A 22,357-nucleotide genomic window follows, 5' to 3' on the forward strand; every position below is an offset into this window, starting at 1 on the left:
ATTAAAATTGCGCTCTTTAAGTCTGTATGTGTGTGTGTATGTGTGTGCATTCTATGAATGTGCATGTTTTCTACTTAATTTTCGTTTTAAGTTAAATCAAGCGAACTCTTCTATCGCACAAGTACGTTTTCAACGTATACAGTGGCGGCGGTCACAAAGGCAAATTTCATTATAACATTAAAATTATTTGAATATAGGGATTATCGAATGGTTTATAAAACTGTAATGGTCATTTCTATAAATACATGGAGTAAGCAATGGCTTGTTTCGCTTAATCCTGGAAAGACTCAGCTCTTGTCTTTCAATCGTAGGCGTATCCCTTTTCTTCCTGAGATTCTTATAGATGACGCTGCTTGCAAAGAGAAATCAACTCTAAAACTTCTTGGTCTTTTTTTCTCATCAAATATATCTTGGAGCGCATATATTAGATCCATTGCTCTTTCTGTTTCTAGTAAAATCGTCATCTTTATCGCTCTGAACTCTTTCTCACACCCGAGGCTATTTTCTATTTGTACAAATTTATCATCTGAATATGCATGGGGTACTGTAGTCATGTTTTGGCTGGCGAATCTCTGTCCCATTTGAGGGTTATTGATTAAGTGCAGAAACGTATTCGTAATTTATTGACCCCTCCACCCTTTCTTCTATACTGCAACCCCTCTCTCACAGACGTAATGTTGCTAGTCTCAGTCTTTTCTACAAATACTATTATCACATGAGTTCTACAGAATTTTCTGACCTATCCCATGCTTCCTTTGTTTCAGCTCGTTTGACTTGTTGATCTAGAGATTTCCATCCATTCGCTGTTTAAACACCTCATTGTAATACAGCTTATTCCAGTAGCTTCTTTCTAAGAACTGCAAGGTTTTGGAACTTTCTTCCTGCTCACTCTTTCCCTCCTTCCAACAGCCTTGTTCTTTTCAAAACTAAAGTCAATAGTCATCTCCTCTCTTTGCGATCATTTTCCGTTCTTGTTAGCTCTTTACATCAAGTGTATCATGCTTTGTCCCACGTGATTTCCATGTAAAAATACATCGCACTTACAAGAACTTTAAACTATATAAGACGTTAGTTTTGGAATTTTTGAGATTCTTCTACTTTACTAATTAAGGATGTTATCCTCACAACGTCCTGACCTGCTTCATGTGTGTCTTGTTGAACTCTGGAATCTGTATGCTTTACTCGGGTATCTACATAGAATTTTGAACTAAGCCCTTTATTAATGGACATATGGAAGCGAAAGGGATACCATTTACACTCGTGGGGCGAAGTAAAATCATAGACAGAGAAAACCAGTGGAGAATAAGACGTCTTAAACAAACAGTGTATACGTTGGACGACAATGACTTCCTAAATAGGCCTAGTATAAAATCAAATACAATATGGAAACCAATAATTGTACAGAATTATACGAGAGGCGTGCAATAAGTAATGCCCGTAGGACCAGAACGGATAGTGATGATAGATTTCCTGGCAAAGGGTACCACAATTACAGGAGCCTATTATGCTTCACTTTTGAGGAAATTAAAGGAAGCTATCAAAATCAAGAGGCGGGGCAAGATCAGCAAAGGTACCCTCCTCCTGCAGGACAACGCTCCGGTCCACAACTCGCATGTCGCCAGGTCAGAAGCACGGGCGTGTGGTTATGAAATCCTCCCCCATCCTCCCTACTCTCCTGACCTTGCACCCTCTGACTTTCACCTCTTCCGAGCCATGAATTTGTTTTTAAAAGGAAAGCGTTTCCCAGATGATGCAACCTTGATTTCTGAAGTCACATTGTGGTTGGAGGACCAACCTGGGGTGTTCTACAAAAGCGGCCTCCACAGTTGCATCCAAGGATGGGAGAAATGCATAACTCTGGGTGGTTCCTATGTGCCAATAACTCTGGGTGGTTACTAATGTGCCAAGTTTCGTTGCTCTAGTCCTATGGAAAATGGGCCAGGGGCATTACCTATTGGACTTATTGCATATACAAATATCTTGAAAGAAAGAGAGAGCTTGAGAGAGAGGAGGAGAAAGAGAGAGTTGGGGAAATATATATATATATATTTCTTCCCAACTGTCTCTCTCTCGCTGTCTCTCTTTATATATGCATATATATCTTCTGCAGTTTAAATCCCTTTTCTCCGGATTATACCGATCGTATAGTATTTAATAAGAAAAATGACCATGCAAACAACCTACCCTAATCAATTCATAACTTTTACTATTGTTTTTGTTCAACGAAAACCGCCGGCCCGTAACGAGCAAACGGACCTCATTACAAAAACCACAAAAAACCAAAAAAAAAAAACAAACAAAAAAAAACAACAAAAAATAAACAAAAAACAAAAAAACCAAGAAAACAAAAACTACCTACCCTAATGAATTCATGTTTTACTATTTTTAATTATTTACTTTTCTTTTCCTACTGTTTTTTTTTAATGTTTTTATTTTAGGTATTTTTTTTTTACATTAGTTCCATCACCTCAATTTTCTTTAAATTGACGACTTTCAAAAGTTTCCGAGTACGCTGATTAGAGTTTGAAGAGACAAGTAATTTCCTACAAATAAAGACGCGCGCGATAAACAAATCTGACACCGACGTGTTTCTGTGTCCGTGTGTTCATGTGTTCATAATCTACCGAAATTTCGCCGTGCAGCAATAATTTTAAGTAGCGAAAAATCACGTAAAAACGGAAACAACCAATGTATTTTATTTCGTGTATTACGAGTCCGGTATGTTTTGTCGGCATAATCTAAGAAAAAGAGCGTAGCAATGTAGTCAATGGGATAGAATAGATATCATTGCGACTCTATATTTGAATGGTAGGCTAGCGTCCATTTATTGATGCAAATACCGTTAATCCGGAATATACGAATGGCCAGAGCTCAGCTAATAACAATGGACGGAATCAATCATAGAAGACTTTATTATTTTTTAATCGAAAAATGGAAAGAATATGTTATGTGTATGTATGTAAAAACCAGTTAATGAAAGTGCAAGCACAATATATTCGGAAAATATAGAATTTGACCCAGTCTCATCTGGTAGTGGTAGTAGTAAATTTTGAGAAAGAGAAAAATAGGAACTTCTTCATCTGTAGATGTGGCGATTGATGTGGTGTTGCTCAACGGATGTAATGTAGTATTTTATTATCACGAGTGAATGTGGCAGAAATGGTGGTCGTAAACTACATAAGATAGTGGCGCTTAGGGTAGATGTATTGAATGTGTAGGTGGCATTTCTTGTTGAAAACCTTCTGTACTTTGGTCCAGAGGGGAATTACTGCAATCAAAATATTGTATATATATATATATATATATATATATATATATATATGTATATATATATACACACACACACACACATATATATATATATATATATACACACACACATATATATATATATATATATATATATATATATATATATATAAACAGAAATTGTTAAAGACAACAGAAAGCTTATGTTTTGTAATACCTTTTTTTTTTTTTTTAAATATTTTTTCAATTTTTTTGTATTATCTTTTTTGTATATACCTTGAAGTTATGGATGTATGGTCCAAGCATTTTTTCTTCTCGAAATATCCGCGTTTTTTTTTAAACTTTAAACTTTGGTGTACTCATTTACACATCTTCAAGAGTTTCTTTCTTAGAACTACACGCCTGTGGAACTCTGTTCCGCTTGCCTGTTTCCCTCCCGACTTCAACCTGGATGTCTTCAAGTCCAACACAAACAAATTCCTGATGAACCGTCCCCCTAAGTAATGACACATTATCAATTCTCCAATACTATTGCTACACTATCCCATTGATTACTGTACACCCAATAACCCTTATCCCCGAGTGGCCATTGGGCCTTGATGTGGTGAACTCCATGTAAAAAAAAAAAAAAATTACACGCATGACATGTAGACACCCGAAACTCACACGTTGCAGACTCAGTCGCAAATGACAAGTAATAACTCGACTTCTTTTTTTTTTTTTTTGTAACAACATTTATTTCCCGAATAAACCGTGATCGTGCCCCTTCTCTCTCCTCTCAAACTTCGTTTCGAACGTTTCCTCGAACGTACTCTCTCCCTCCTTTAATAGTCTTTTTCTTTTTCCTTACCGTGACATCATTTCGTATACAGCTCGGTATTTGCATATAGCCGACATACGTGCTCTGTTACACTTAAGTTCTGGGATTGAGTTATGTTTAAAAATCTGTTTCAGTTGTCTTATTATCCGTAATTTTTTTAACTGAAAAAAAAAAAATTGCCTATCTTTCTCTTTTATCTAACTATGTATTTCTGTCTGTGTTGATTCACCCATCCGCTAATATTTTTTAATGATGCTATGAGTATGTAAAATCGAGTCAGTCCTTTCTATCAGCGTTATCATATAATTTCGTCGGTACATCTGTTCACACGACAAACATGCACGGACACTCATATTATTAGGCTTCTTTGAACTACTGTTTTCATCTTGAGTGTTATTTTCACAACATTTCGGTCGATGTAACCTCCGAACTTCTACCTTGTCACGCTCAGACATCTTTTTATTGAATTCGGGAATCTTTCTGTCGATTGGGAATCTGCATGGAATTTCGAACAGAACTCTTTATTTTATCTGTGGAGGTAGCATGCTCTCGTTCCGTCATCCATGACAAATTTTGTATATATAAACTTGACTATTTTCTCCTATTCTGACGTGAAAAATTAGGCTTCGAAATGCCATGGCCTAAGGCAGTTTTCCTTTATTGTTTCGATAATTTAATAATTTTATCAAACATTAAATTTTCATCTTTTATTTCCTATATTACTTACTCCATTTATCAAAGTAGAAGTTTTTTTTTTATCTTGATAATTTATCGTATAAGATTACTCTTAAATATCTTTTTCTTTATCAATTTTATTCACGATATATATAGATGTATATCTATATAGATATGTGAGTGTGTACACACACACCAACACACACATATACACACACCAACACACACACACACACACCAACACACACACAAACACACACACACACACCAACACACATACACACACACATACACACACATACACATACACAGACACCAACACACACCAACACACATACACACACACCAACACACCAACACACACACCAACACACATACACACACCAACACACATACACACACCAACACACACCAACGCACATACACACACACACACCAACACACACCCACACACATACACACACATATATAACTATAATATTCATTAAATAAGTATCACCAACTATTTTTATACCTACACGCACTAATACTTCATGCTACACAATCATCAATGTAATAGTTATTTTGATCGGAAGATTCGGAACCTGTAACACAGCCACGTATGACACGTGGGTTAGCATCTTACCTCTAGGCCATCAGCAATTAACACAACAATTAAGCGAAATTAAGTGTCTATTAATTTCATGTCGTCGAGCACAAATAGAAAACAGTCAGAATGTATTCAGCGACCGGGAATGGGAATGTTATATTTGCGCTAACCGCTTTTTTCTCATTTCCCTAAAGAGGACTTAATTTTAAGTTCTTAAAAAGGCTTTATAAGAAGAATAATTTCTTAAAAATAAATAATTACTAACATATATATATATACATGTATATGCATGCATATATATATATATATATATATATATATATATAGAGAGAGAGAGAGAGAGAGACACAGAGAGAGAGAGAGAGGGAGAGTGGGAGAGAGAGAGTAAAATACATTTCTTGATTTTTGTGATGAGCTTTTATTCATCATATTATTCGGATTCTTCGGACTACTATCCGCATCTTGAGCGTCATTTTCACAACTTTTCGGTTCATGTAACCTTCGACCTTCTTCAGATATATCTTGTCGAACTCAGGAATGTTTCTGTCGAATTCGAGAATCTGGGCGGAATTTCGAGCGGGATCCTTTATTTACTTCACGGGGGTAGCATGCTCTCGTTCCGTCAGCCATGATTGGATAGCGATCCTAAGTAATTCGCAATTGTATTTTTCGGTCACTCACACTAACGATTGGACCTTTAACCTTCAACTTCCAGAAGAATATCAATTGACAATTGATTTTTCACAATTACTCTAACAACTGCGCCACGGTCATTGCGGGCAGTTCTAGCATGAATTTTTAGGAGCCTTAAACATATTTTATTTCTAGTTGTAAATATTACTATTTATAACTATTTATTGTCAATATATTACTGGCCGTGAATATAGAAGATGAAGCAGAATATATACTACACTTTACTCTCAAAATAATGGAGTTAATTAAGTGGATTTTGCAAACGCCGTACTTATGGAATTGGCAGTCGGATGATGAAAAACATTATGAGAGGATTAAAAATAACGAGCGAAAAGAGCAGAATTTGATAACTTAAGAGGATAAATTAGCAAGAATTTCTTTATACTGGACTATGTTGTAGTCAGCAGAGGAGCAGTCTTGTGTTATTGTGTTGGACAGATAAACAGGTCTTTGAACCAAACTTTGTTTATGGAGGTTTCGTTTGAATTTATTGACACAGAAGGAAGAAAGCAAAGTTTATTGCAGTGGTAGTCTATAGACGAGTTTTATTTTTTGTCATGATTGTTTTATAGAGGAAAGTCTGTGATTGGAACTCATTCAAGCACTTAGCATGGAAATAACGAAAGAGTAGAGCAGGTGTCTTCAAAGTTGTAGAGCTACACGAGCCAAAATATTAATTAAAAAAAAAGACCAGGGCGCGGTTTATACAGTTTTGCGCGTTAGCTTTGCTTTTTAGTGAAACTGGTTCCCCCAAAATCCCATTCTTTTAATCATTTTCTGACCCCCCCCCAAAAAACAAAAACAAAACAAAAAAAAATAAAACAAAAAAAAAAACACCACACTATGTTCACACATTTCTATTTAAAAATTTTTTTCCTAAATATTTTTACGTTTTCTATAAAAGCTCAACGGGCCGGATTAAAGACTTTGGTGGGCCGGATCTGGCACTTGGGCTATTGTTCGGAGACCTCCAAAAACGTTAAATCTACAGAAAAGCAAATTAAAATAAGTTGTTCCATGCATAACACAGAGGCCAAGTCCCTCCTGCACTATAGTTTCACCTACAGTGGTACAAAATTGACACTTTCACGAAACAATTGGACATCTAGCTGGAACAGATACCTGACCAGCCACCAACATCTCAATCGTCTAGTGGACTGAACCTCTGTATGAAGTGAACATCCTGGGTGCAGTGGAGCTCCAGCTCAGTGTCAATAACCGACGGAATAACGCAAACTACAAACATTTTACACAATATCTCAGAGGAAAATTTTTCGTTTAATTCGATTTTCATTAAATACTTTTATAAAATACTAGACGATTTTACCAGCTGGTTATCGTTTCGCAAAACTCTCTACTTAAAATACTTCAAAGAAAACATTTAGATAATAAACATTTCATTATTGCAAACACGAAACAAACACTTTTGTATTTATTCTTATAAATGGACATTTATATTTTTATAATTTTGATGCAAATGCATTTATCTTTTAAATATAACCATAAACAACTCAAATGAAAATAATCAATAAGTCCCTCCAAAGAAGAGATCAGATAGGAATGCAATAAACATGAACAATTTTTCGGCCATCATAAGCAAGAAATAGAATCTACTATTATTGGTTTGGAAAAACATTTTTTCACGAAATAAAATAAGTAATATTGCTATACTAGCAGGCTGCCCGGCGTTGCCCGGTCATAAATACGCTTAAATATGATATTTTAATTTATGCAGATTTCATGTTTATTATTATTGAGCAAATTCTCTATTGATTACTATATTGGACCCAATATACATACAGTAATGATGTTAAAAGTTGAAAAAAAAAATGAGTTGTGTGCTGGAATCGAAACACATGCAGCCAACGCTAAAGCTCTAGACTTTATTTAAGTTTTAAGCCACCATCATTAATGTCTGTAGAAAAAATATTCTGACTTTTCGCAGACACACCGACAAGGTCATATATATATATATATATATATATATATATATATATATATATATATATATATATAAATGTAAATGTTGGTTCGTTCGGAATTAATTGTCTAAAAAACCACTGGGCGGATGGCTTCCACGTTTTGGTATAATATGTTTACTATATCCATGTGTGTTTTTATATATTTCTTTTTAATTATAACATTATACTTAATTTTTCTATGATAAATAGGTGGATTTCTTTGTACCGAGAGGCCATTTTATTATTTAGGGACAATTATTTATTACCGCTTCCTATCACGTGACCAGTGTTACAATTTAGCGGTTTTCCTGCTATATCTGAAGATTTCGTTTACAATCTAGCGGGGAATTCTAGAAAATCTGGAGGTATTTGGCACCCACACACCCGCATTAGATTAATAAAACATAAAGAAAAGCGCTTGAAAATATTCAATGTAAGTAAAAAAAAGTAGCATTTATTGCCTTTGGTAACAATTATTTATTGATTATTTGTTTTGTTTTTCACCTTTTTTTCGACTAACCATTCTTAAATCTCACTATAAAATCGATTTTTCCAAGTACATTTTAGGTGGGGGGTGGATTCCAACTTCCGAAGTTTAGGTTTGTATTACTGTACACATAGATTCGAAAAAGTTGTCAAAAAACAAATATATAACAAATAAATGTTATCAAAGGCAAGATAAGTTACTTTTCAGCCAAACTGGATATATTTTTCGTGTTTTTATTCAATGTAACATATTTATTCAGGTCGAAAAACATAAAGTGTTTACCGATGTATTAGAAAATTCAAGATGGCGTCTCACACCCTCTTTAACACCGTAAGTTTGGAAAAAGGTGTTATAAATAAAAAACTATACAAAATACTATTAAAAACCCGCCGAATATATGTCAACCTATGTCACAGTAACATGTATTGAGCGAGTTTTTAACAGTATTTTATCCGTTTTTTTATTTATAACATCTTTTCCCAAACTTACCGTGTTAAAGAGAGAATCATACTCTATCTTGAATGTTTCAATACATCGGTAAACACTGTATGGTTTTCGAGCTGAATAAACATGTTACATTGAATAAAAACACGAAAAATATATCCAGTTAGGTAGAAAAGTAACTTATCTTACCTTTGATAACATTTATTTGAAAATTGCAGTATTTTTCAAATAATGATCGCAGAATATAATGAACTAATTATTTTTACTTAACTCTTAGTGAAAATGTTTTATTTTTTTTAAACAAAAAATACCTTTACTAAAGTTATGGTTTTCAGTAGTAAATAAAAAACGCAAGAATTTATTTTTGCTTCTTTTAAAGCATCGTAATTTGTAACAATAAAAAAAATAATTTTTACAGTAACATTACGAAAAAAGCCCCTAAAGTCCGTATTAATGTATTCGATATAACTCGAAGAAAAATGAATTATCGGATACTATTCAGGAAATTAAAGATTCAATTAGATTCCTATTTCAGTCACCTAAATTATTTAGGGTGAAATGAGTTAAGGAATTTATAGCCAAACGTAAATATTTTTTTTTTGGTAAATATCCAGAGACGCTACTACAGAACACCGACCACTCTAATTTGTTTGGGGGGGGGGGCAAATATATAAAAATAAATGTTATCAAAAGCAAGATAAGTTACTTTTCTGCCAAACTGGATATATTTTTCGTGTTTTTATTCAATGTAACATATTTATTCAGCTCGAAAAACATACAGTGTTTACCGATGTATTTGAAAATTCAAGAAGGCGTCTCACACCCTCTTTAACACCGTAAGTTTTGAAAAAGGTGTCATAAATAAAAAACTATACAAAATACGGGTTTGTATTACTGTACACATAGATTCGAAAAAGTTGTCAAAAAACAAATATATAAAAAATAAATGTTATCAAAGGCAAGATAAGTTACTTTTCGTCCAAACTGGATATATTTTTCGTGTTTTTATTCAATGTAACATCTTTATTCAGCTCGAAAAACATACAGTGTTTACCGATGTATTAGAAAATTCAAGATGGCGTCTCACACCCTCTTTAACACCGTAAGTTTGGAAAAAAGTGTTATAAATAAAAAACTATACAAAATACTATTAAAACCCACCGAATATATGTCAACCTATGTCACAGTAACATGTATTGAGCGAGTTTTTAACAGTATTTATCCGGTTTTTTATTTATAACATCTTTTCCCAAACTTACCGTGTTAAAGAGAGAATCAGACTCCACCTTGAATGTTCCAATACATCGGTAAACACTGTATGGTTTTCGAGCTGAATAAACATCTTACATTGAATAAAAACACGAAAAATATATCCAGTTAGGTAGAAAAGTAACTTATCTTGCCTTTGATAACATTTATTTGTTATATATTTGTTTTTTGACAACTTTTTCGAATCTATGTGTACAGTAATACAAACCCAACGTATTTATTCAGCTCGAAAAACATACAGTGTTCACCGATGTATTGGAAAATTCAAGATGGCGTCTGATTCTCTCTTTAACACGGTAAGTTTGGGAAAAGGTGTTATAAATAAAAAACTATACAAAATACTATTAAAAACCCGCCGAATATATGTCAACCTATGTCACGGTAACATATATTGAGCGATTTTTTAACAGTATTTTATCTGGGTTTTTATTTATAACACCTTTTCCCAAACTTACCGTGTTAAAGAGAGAATCATACTCTATCTTGAATGTTTCAATACATCGGTAAACACTGTATGGTTTTCGAGCTGAATAAACATGTTACATTGAATAAAAACACGAAAAATATATCCAGTTAGGTAGAAAAGTAACTTATCTTACCTTTGATAACATTTATTTGAAAATTGCAGTATTTTTCAAATAATGATCGCAGAATATAATGAACTAATTATTTTTACTTAACTCTTAGTGAAAATGTTTTATTTTTTTTAAACAAAAAATACCTTTACTAAAGTTATGGTTTTCAGTAGTAAATAAAAAACGCAAGAATTTATTTTTGCTTCTTTTAAAGCATCGTAATTTGTAACAATAAAAAAATAATTTTTACAGTAACATTACGAAAAAAGCCCCTAAAGTCCGTATTAATGTATTCGATATAACTCGAAGAAAAATGAATTATCGGATACTATTCAGGAAATTAAAGATTCAATTAGATTCCTATTTCAGTCACCTAAATTATTTAGGGTGAAATGAGTTAAGGAATTTATAGCCAAACGTAAATATTTTTTTTTGGTAAATATCCAGAGACGCTACTACAGAACACCGACCACTCTAATTTGTTTGGGGGGGGGGGACAAATATATAAAAATAAATGTTATCAAAAGCAAGATAAGTTACTTTTCTGCCAAACTGGATATATTTTTCGTGTTTTTATTCAATGTAACATATTTATTCAGCTCGAAAAACATACAGTGTTTACCGATGTATTTGAAAATTCAAGAAGGCGTCTCACACCCTCTTTAACACCGTAAGTTTTGAAAAAGGTGTCATAAATAAAAAACTATACAAAATACGGGTTTGTATTACTGTACACATAGATTCGAAAAAGTTGTCAAAAAACAAATATATAAAAAATAAATGTTATCAAAGGCAAGATAAGTTACTTTTCGTCCAAACTGGATATATTTTTCGTGTTTTTATTCAATGTAACATATTTATTCAGCTCGAAAAACATACAGTGTTTACCGATGTATTAGAAAATTCAAGATGGCGTCTCACACCCTCTTTAACACCGTAAGTTTGGAAAAAAGTGTTATAAATAAAAAACTATACAAAATACTATTAAAACCCACCGAATATATGTCAACCTATGTCACAGTAACATGTATTGAGCGAGTTTTTAACAGTATTTATCCGGTTTTTTATTTATAACATCTTTTCCCAAACTTACCGTGTTAAAGAGAGAATCAGACTCCACCTTGAATGTTCCAATACATCGGTAAACACTGTATGGTTTTCGAGCTGAATAAACATCTTACATTGAATAAAAACACGAAAAATATATCCAGTTAGGAAGAAAAGTTACTTATCTTGCCTTTGATAACATTTATTTGTTATATATTTGTTTTTTGACAACTTTTTCGAATCTATGTGTACAGTAATACAAACCCAACGTATTTATTCAGCTCGAAAAACATACAGTGTTCACCGATGTATTAGAAAATTCAAGATGGCGTCTGATTCTCTCTTTAACACGGTAAGTTTGGGAAAAGGTGTTATAAATAAAAAACTATACAAAATACTATTAAAAACCCGCCGAATATATGTCAACCTATGTCACGGTAACATATATTGAGCGATTTTTTAACAGTATTTTATCTGGGTTTTTATTTATAACACCTTTCCCCAAACTTACCGTGTTAAAGAGAGAATCAGACGCCATCTTGAATTTTCCAATACATCGGTAAACACTGTATGTTTTTCGAGCTGAATAAACATGTTACATTGAATAAAAACACGAAAAATATATCCAGTTTGGTCGAAAAGTAACTTATCTTGCTTTTGATAACATTTATTTGTTATATATTTGTTTTTTGACAACTTTTTCGAATCTATGTGTACAGTAATACAAACCCAATATGTTACATTGAATAAAAACACGAAAAATATATCCAGTTTGGTAGAAAAGTAACTTATCTTGCCTTTGATAACATTTATTTGTTATATATTTGTTGTTTGACAACTTTTTCGAATCTATGTGTACAGTAATACAAACCCCACCGACCACTCTAATTTGTTTGGAGCGGGCGCCCCAACATCACATCCGCCCTCCCCCAATGTACAAAGTAAAATCTTAAATGTTAAATGGTGTTCTAATTGGTAAATGTCGGTGCGTTACTTATGGAAAATTTGAAAATTCGATGTTCCAGGTAAAAAAAAAAAACCAGATAAATTACCCCCCCCTACTCCAACTTGGTGTGCTTTCCTTTTCTTATTTTATTTCTTTTTCAGCTAATTTTAAATTTTCCACCCAAAAAGCGCTATAATGTATTTTTGAAAATTAGAAAATTCTATGTCCTTGAAAAAAAAAATCCTCTCCCCCCCAACGTAGTTTGCTTGGTGAAGCCGTCGTTTATGCTACAGCGTGCATGCGCGTAGCATAAACAGAAGCTGCAAAATGGTGGAAAGAACTTCGTGGGTTCAGGGGTAAATACCATGCAAACGGTAATTTTGATCCCAAGTTTGACTATCAGATTCGTTGTCAGCGACCTCAATTACCTATACAAAAACAAATTAGAGTGGTCGGTGTTCTGTAGTAGCGTATCTGGATATTTACCTTCTTTTTTTTCTTGCTTAAAAAATAGCATTAATACAGTAAGTTAGGTAAACTGACTTTTTCGTTTAAAAATGGAATTATTTCCCTTTCGTTATTAACTTCTTTTTTTTAAATTTTTTTTTTCTAAATATTTTGTGTTTTATATACATAAAGTACAATTGTTGAATGTTACTGTTTTGATTATATTCGTTTGGGGGGGGGGCACAATTAAAAAAATTAAGAAAGATTAAAATGAAGCGAAATTTAAGTTTCCGTTCCATTTTTACAACAACCGTAAAACAATGCATACTCAGCAAGTTTTATCGTAATTTATATGCATATTGAAACACTAATTCAACATTTTATTATTTTTTTGCATAATTAATGATGGAAGTATTTTTCTGTTTATTTTCTTAACATCTGTTAAAAAAAATAATTTGTACATTCTCTTGAAAAAAAGAATCAAACTTTTCTCTACTTTCACATGTGTTCCATTTTAACAAACTGAGCCACAGCAACGCGTGGCCGGGTACAGCTAGTATATATATATATATATATATATATATATATATATATATATATATATATATATATATATATATGAATGGAAAATGACTTCACAAAGAATATATATTGGAAAATATAGAGTAAGTCATTTATTTAATAAGGGTATGCATACATTTAGTTGGGGGATAAAGAGGACTGTTTATACCAAGGTATTTCGAAATCTAATTCTTCTCATCAGAAGAGTAGAGAAGGTGCTAGGTAACATATGTGAATGTGACGTCTTTTTATCAATTTATAATCATTATTATTATTAGTAGTATATTCTTCCCCTATTATCACTTTATAATCATTATTATTAGTAGTAGTATATTCTTCCCCTAATTATTTGCTTGTCAGTTTATCCAATTCTATTAACTTCATTCCCCTATCTGCATACTTCTGCTTTATATTTCAAACACACCTCTTTACACTTAATAACAAAACGGAATCCCTAGGATTATCACTACATATTATCCACCATATGTTATCTTCTGAAAATTATTATTAAACTCTTACAAATTCCCCCCTCCCTACCCCATAACTTACCCCTTAAATCCCCATTCGGACCTCCCCCTATCCTACTAAATTAAAACCCTAGTACACTCCCCATGTAATCAACACTCTAATTTGCATTAATCTCATAACATCACGATATAGCCATATTCCCCTTATAAATAATGTTGTGATAACCGTTACTTTTGATCAATCGTGCTATGTATATACATCATCGCTTTAATTCTTCATCATAACATTACGTCTGAAAACATACACCGTTTCTAAGTGCTGTTGTTGTCTCGGTTATCGCTGTCGATAAAAACCTTTTAGCGTAAATCCCCTGCATAGACACTATACATCTTACATACGGATAAAATAGAACCACAGACCAACCAACTCCCCCTGAATCGTAAACACATAAATTACTTACATTATTTGAGACTATGATAGAAACCCTATACACTTTATATAGTACGCTCTTCCTTTATCTTAGAATTCAATATAGTTTTCCCCTAACAACATCAAACATTTTATTTATTTATTTCGTTCCTGATGATTCTTTCGCTAGACGTCACATCCCCATTATGTTACCTAGCATCTTCTCTACTCTTCTGATGAGAAGTATAAGGCTTCGAAATACCTTGGTATAAAGAGTCCCTTTTATCCCCAACTAAATATATGTATACCCTTATTAAATAAATGACTCATTCTATATTTTCCAATATATAGTTTTTGTGCATTCGTTTTCCACTCTTATTGTCTCCTATATAAGCTCCATTGGAATTGTTGAGCTTTATATTATCCCGATAAGTCTCCTCTTATAGAATTGAACTTACTTTCTTCGTCTATCGATCCTCGTTATATATATATATATATATATATATATATATATATATATATATATATATATATATATATATATTTGTTTATTGTGTTATAAACATGTTTACATCCCACTGCTACAAACAGCCATTTGTTTCAATCAAACAACAGATATCATCAGGCAGTGACTTGACTATTCAAATGTTCAATGAATAACCTTCATTGAACATTTGAATAGTCAAGTCGCTGCCTGATGATATCTGTTGTTTGATTGAAACAAATTGCTGTCTGTAGCAGCGGGATGTAAACATGTTTAGTTAACAATAAACAAGTATTATCAGCTCTTTTTATTGAGCACTATCTAACAACCTCGTTGAATTCACTAGTCTATTACTTTTGAATAAAAACCCCCGAGTATATATATATATATATATATATATATATATATATATATATATATATATATATATATATATATATATATATATATATATTAGCAGGGTGTCTTGACATTACCCGGGATTGAATGATGATCAACGAATGTTTCACACTCCCATAATTTTTATTGTTACCGAAATCGATGAAATAGCCCATTTTTCGATCAAATCGATTAACGGCCTGCTCTAATTGGGGATCCATCGTTATGCACTTGGAGGAAGCTTCAAATGCCGATCGCAATGACTAAATTCACAACATATTGTAGTCTACATTGCACTGTAAATAACCTACTGTTGATTTTATAAAAATATTTACATATATATTAGTCTGCATTAAAGTTTAAAATGCAAAAAATATATCACTATACTTTAATTGCGCTCTAAACAGAAACGTTCATTTCGAACGCATACTTGTCATATCAAAGAACCTACTGTTGATTTTGTATGCCTAGCCTTACTGCTTGTGCGATGATAGTGGCTTGAATAAGTTTAAAATGAAAAAGAAAAATAGCATGGTGAAATTGTGCTCTAAACAGAATATTTCATTTCGAACGCGCCCCAGTCATATAAAAGAACCTACTGTTTTTATACATTGGACCTTTCGGCTTATGTGGTAGTAAAACTTATCGAATGCTATTGTGATGTTAGACTGTGTAAGATGTTAACTTTAGTCAAAATCGCCGGTCCCTCCTTTCATCGAATTATTTCGATTAACGATTTTCAATACTTATCGAAGACGTTCCGACACAAAATCTATCTAAAAACACTGCCAGACACATAAAGTACATTCGTGTGAAATTTCATAAAAATGGACTCAGCCGTTTTCGAGTCCATAAGGAACGAAATTATAGACACACAGACACACAGATACAGACACACAAAGTGACTTTTATATAATAGTGGAGATAGAGATATAAAAAAAAAAAAACATGTCCATGTGCAAAAAACGTTTTCATCCTAAATTCTACGCCATGAATAAATAAACCAATTAAAAACCATAAAAATTAATAATTAAATAATAAACGTTCGCTATTCAAATGCAGATTAGTTAACCTTCATGTAATCACTCACATATTCTTAACTGAGTATATTAAGAGTGTGTTTTAATAATTTTAAAATAAATAGAAAACGTAGGCGTTCAATGTCAGAGCAAGAAAAAAAACTCAACTTTAAGGTATATGATTAAAATAAAAGAAATCGTTGAATTAGAAAAAGAATAACAAAGGTTAGTTAATTAATAAGTGATCCTTTTTCAAAGCAATATGCAAATTATTTAGCGTTAGCAATGAGCTCACATGTACATTAGCAGAATGTAATACAGAAATACTGCTGCTATAGTGAAACTTGGATTAACGTGTTTTGACACACTGTCAATGTGAGAAATTAGCCAAACTTTCACATTTATATAGTTAGAAGAAATTTAATTAGATTTAAGTGAATGCAATAAAACAATTATCTTTTAAGGAATCCAATGATAAAACAATTAACTTTAAGTGAATGAATTGATGAAGCAATTATCTTAAAAATGAATAAAAGCAAAGTAATTATATAAATCCAATAATACAGTAATTATTTTTAAATGATAAAACGGTAAAACAATTATTTTAAATGAGTCAAACGGTAAAACAATTATTTTAAATGAGTCAAACGATAAAGCAATTATTTTAAATGAGTCAAACGATAAAGCAATTATTTTTAAATGAGTCAAACGATAAAGCAATTATTTTAAATGAGTCAAACGATAAAGCAATTATTTTAAATGAGTCAAACGATAAAGCAATTATTTTTAAATGAATCGAACGACACAACAATTAACTACATCTACTTATCATGTTTCGATTTTAATTATTTACTACTAGTGGAGTGGGGGGGGCGTTCGCTCTTACCGGTCGTAAAATAAGCTTAACTATATCTGAATTCATACAGATTTCGTATTCGTCATCACATAATAAATATTATAAAATACCTAATACATAGTACTGATTTCAAAAGATTATAACGTTGAATCTGGTGACATCAGCAAGATTCGCAACCGAAACATTAAGCGTCCGAGCTGCGTTTCCTACCCTTTGAGCTATCGATAGAAAGATGAAAATAAGATTTTAAATTTGACCACTTCAATCTATGAATGAACTTAAGCATGCGTTTTGCATTTCAACTTGCCGACATATTTCTTTACGCCTTATTCATCCATCCAAGCAAAGATTTTACTTGTTATAACACATTCTTAGTGTATGATTACTATTTCCTGTTAATTTCAGTGTAATGTGACCAGTAGTTTAAAAGTTTATCGGTTAAATATTTACACACAGACACACATACATTTACTGTTTTATTTAAAAAAAAAAAAGAAGTCCTTTTTTATAGATGAAAAAAAATTTTTTTACAGGGAAATATTTTGCGTTACAATGGTCACGGGAGATAATAAAATGTCAGCAAATTATTTTTTTTTTATAAAAAAAGATTATCGGCGTCTGGAGATATAGCTTAGTGGCAGAGCATTCGAATACAGATCGAATGATCCCGTGTTCGAGCCTGGATATACCTCACCTCAATTTTATTTTGATTTTTCTTATTAATGAGTTCAGTTAAAGATAAAAGAAGAGGTAACATTTTAAATTACCGCAAATCATTTCTTCGTTTGCATATTTTAAAACTAAACATTAATCAGAAGTGACATTTTCAGGGCATTCGTCGTTAAGCTGAAATATCAGCTGAAGCGATATTGTAAACAAACACAAACGGAATTTGATGAGCGACATTATCGTTATGATTATTCCTTTTTTTTTTTTACGAATAAGTCCACCGGGCAAATTATTCCTCGATGATTCAATAAAGGACCGATTCTATAATAATACATATGCAATCTGCATAAATTTAAATATGTTTAGGCATATTGTACGGCCAGGAACGCCGGGTTTCCAGCTAGTATATATATCAGTGGCCTGACAAGGCCACAGGAAAGACATATCAGTAAAGAAAAATCCAAAGCAAAATTCATCCCAAAGCAGCAAAACTGAAGCTAGCCTGCCAGGACACTATATAAAAATGTGGGCAAATTTGGGCATATTTCATTGATTTGAAAATATAGGTTCTTATTTACCAATTGTCATAAAATTTTAACCATAGAATAGTATTATAATCTTTAAAAAATCTGAAAATTTTCATGTAGTTTCGTCCCATAGAACCAAAGATATGAGCATTTCAATATTCAATTTGGCTACAAGTATAGATGACCTGAATTGCGTAGTGGGTTATGTGACATTTGCAATTAAAATTACACATCAAAAAGATCATCACTTATCCAGAACCATTTTTTTGCACTTTTTACAGATATGAAATATTTCAATCATAATCATTTGTTTTCCTAGTTTTGCATATATCAAAAAATATCTGATATTTCCCCAAAACCTTGATGGACGAGAGACTAAAACTTATTACTATGGTTTCAAATGACCTGAAATAAGAGCAAGGGGACACATTTTTTCAAATATTTCTCATATGTTATATCTCCACTCTTTGGTTTTCATATATGAAGTAAATTTCATAGTGTTCGAAGATTATTTGATACTGGAGATATTCCTAATCTTACCCTATTTCCAAAAGAGGGGAAATATAACATATGAGAACTATTTGGAATCAAGTCTCTCCTTGCTGTTATTTCAGATCAAGGCCGTTTTCAAATGAATCCCTAGCGTAACGTTCAAAGATTTTAATTAAAACGCGGTCTTCCTGAGGTATACAATCCAAGTATAACATAAACCACCAGCTGACTATTATTAACAAAGAAAAATCAACCCATATGGATAAAATAAAAGGTTCGTTTTAAATTTCGTATGGGTTCTTTTGGTTTGACATAAAGATCCTCAAGTTAAAGAAGATGCACAAGAAGAAGGTCGGTGGAAACATCGGCCTAAACATTGTAAAAATAGCAACCAAGATACAAATGATAGCCTGAATTATATAAATACTTTAAATGCTAAAAAGCATCATATATAATGAGTAAATTCTAATTTTTCTATGTTAAAATGCAGGTGTCATTTGTTTAGACTCCAAATTCGACGATCGTCAAATTTTAACATCTATAATATTATAACATCTATAATATTATATTAACATCTATAATAGTATATTAACATCTATAGTAGTATATTAACATCTATAATATTATAACATCTATAATATTATATTAACATCTATAATAGTATATTAACATCTATAATATTATATTAACATCTATAATAGTATATTAACATCTATAATATTATATTAACATCTATAATATTATAATAACATCTATAATAGTATATTAACATCTATAATATTATATTTACATCTATAATATTATATTAACATCTATAATATTATAGGTCATATTAAATCTATCAACGCGGAAGATGTCAGCAGCACTCTAGAAGCTTTTATAAGTTTCTGTATTTTATTAAAATATCTGAAAAAATGCATAGACTCGTTTTTAATTGTAATAAAATATTTCAGAAGTCAAACGTTATTTCGTATTTGCGTTGATCTGAACCAAATTTAAATTCAGTTAGATTTTTCATTCTTTTGAAAATTTCTTTATTAAATTTGAAGCGACGTTTTAGAAGTGTTAAGTAATCTTTTAAGTTATTCTTAGTTATTATCGCTTGTCGTGAGAATTGAACCAGCATCCGTCAGAAGACTGCCACTTAGGTCTGATTGTCGATCAACGCCTTTACCGGCTGTGATATGGCGAAAGGAACAAAAACAAATCTAAATAAACTAGTGGGTTCAGTTCAAAATTTCGTATATATTTCCAAGTTCGGCAAAAAAGAATTTCAGAGTTCGAAAATATATACTCGGAGAAAGTCAGAGGTTCCATCAGCCGAAACGTTGTGAAATTATCAGTCAAGATGAAGATAGTCTGAATAATCGTAATAGCACAAAGATTTTATGTAAATCGTTTTAAAATATAAACTTGTTGAATTTAGAAATAATGTTTAAAACTTAATTAAAATTTCTAAGAAAAAGTATATATATATTGTGAATGACAAAAGTCTATATTCCAAAGTTCTTGATGTTGACCATCTTACAATTTGTTCCTTTAATTCGGTTGACATTTCAGTTGTCAAGAATTGTAAATTCATTCACTATATTGCTCTGTAATAACATTGAGCTTCTTAAATAAGGATTGGTATATATTATAAGGAAATAAAGTATATTTCCAAAGATATATATATATATATATATATATATATATATATATATATATATATATATATATGTTGAATATGAAAACTAGTGGCTACACATATGCAAATATGTTTCAGTGACAACCCTGCTAGGGAAAATCACATCATCAGGCCAAGAATATCTCACCTCAGGGAGATATTCTTGGCCTGATGATGTGATTTTCTCTAGCAGGGTGGTCACTGAAACATATTTGCATATGTGTAGCCACTAGTTTTCATATCCAACATATTCATATTGCTCTGTCTAAACATTGAGCACTCTTTTGGTAGACACATTGTGTTTTGTTGTTTTTGTTTAAATAACTAAACAATACTACCAATAATATATATATATATATATATATATATATATATATATATATATATATATATATATAATCTGCAAGAACTTTAAAAAAATGTTATTAAAAGTTGTAGATTTTCCTTTATGCTGTCAACACAATTATAACACACATTCTAGATAGATAGATACGTATATAGTAAACCTGTGACTACTTACCATTGAACCCGACGAACAGGAGGCACTTCAGGGTAGGCATCTTGCAGTATGACTGCATATGGATTTTGGAACTCCATTTTATACCTAGACATTTATCGATCATTAAAGAGCTGAAACTATTATTCCAATTATTTTATTTAGGAGGTCGGGGCAAGCACATTCTGGCGCCGTGATCGGGTATCACTGAAGACGGCATTGATCAAGCGTCGACGAACACATACATCAAGCAAGGGTCAAGGCAACAGGTGCGACCGTATAATATTTTACTTATTCAAAACTTGGTGTGGATCCTATCTTTTATTAATCGCCAAACTTTGGGCGGGGGGAAAAAAGCAGCTAACTGAATAAATACACGTTTGCGCTGATCCTCTTTCCTAAATCATTCCAATTTGAAAAGAATACGTGTGAATCGTTTTGACGATAAACCTATGCATTTGATCCGTTATCGAAGTTCGGAGCCAACAAAAAATATTGTTATACATTATACGTTACGTATATGTTAAAAAAAATTGCCTGAACGATTTTTTAAACCCCTCTACAGCATTATTGTTTTGTTTTTGTTTTAAATAACATTCGTTTATATACATGAAAATTGTAGTCACAAAACTAAAACATAAGAAAATACTAAAAAAAAAAATGCCTCTAATTCACCCCCAAAATGTTTTCCCCTGTAATTCCTGTATATTTTTAAGGTTCTTATTTACTTACATCTCTGTGAAGAAAGAGTTGGACACATGGTCATATTTCATTCAATCCATTGTATACGATTAAATAAACACAAGTTGTATTCGTAAGCGTAAAGATCGCAGCCAAAGCAGAATGCGTGAAAGAAAATGGCGAAAAGGAATTAAACATGATTTTTATATTTTTGTTTTTGTTAGATATTAATAAATGAAGTATCATTTCGATATAAACCCTAGATCCATTTAGTATTATGCATGTAAACTTGAGAAAAAACACGCCTAAAATGTGTCAACCTACCGAAATAAGCGAAACCACATGATACCGGTTAAAAGTTGATCGCCCTCTTGTTTCAATTTAAGTAATTCTCATAAAGTTTACATATTTAAAGTGCGTTATGTTCAAGTTTACATGCGTAATCTTAAA

General features: G+C 31.9%; 1 protein-coding gene across 1 annotated transcript in view; it reads right to left on the reverse strand.

The window, feature by feature from the left end:
* The window catches only part of LOC145303488 (zonadhesin-like), a 181,563-nt gene extending 160,265 nt beyond the window's left edge, over nt 1-21,298 (reverse strand). Inside the window, exon 1 of the mRNA XM_080144907.1 lies at nt 21,251-21,298. Coding sequence (XP_080001033.1) covers nt 21,251-21,290 — 40 coding nt within the window. The 5' untranslated portion in view covers nt 21,291-21,298. The remainder of the gene's footprint in view (nt 1-21,250) is intronic.
* Between the last annotated feature and the right edge of the window lie 1,059 nt (nt 21,299-22,357).

The sequence above is a fragment of the Euprymna scolopes genome, chromosome 19 (genome assembly GCF_053919585.1).
Source record: "Euprymna scolopes isolate OS-2025 chromosome 19, ASM5391958v1, whole genome shotgun sequence".
In the NCBI taxonomy this organism is placed as follows: Eukaryota; Metazoa; Mollusca; class Cephalopoda; order Sepiida; family Sepiolidae; genus Euprymna; species Euprymna scolopes.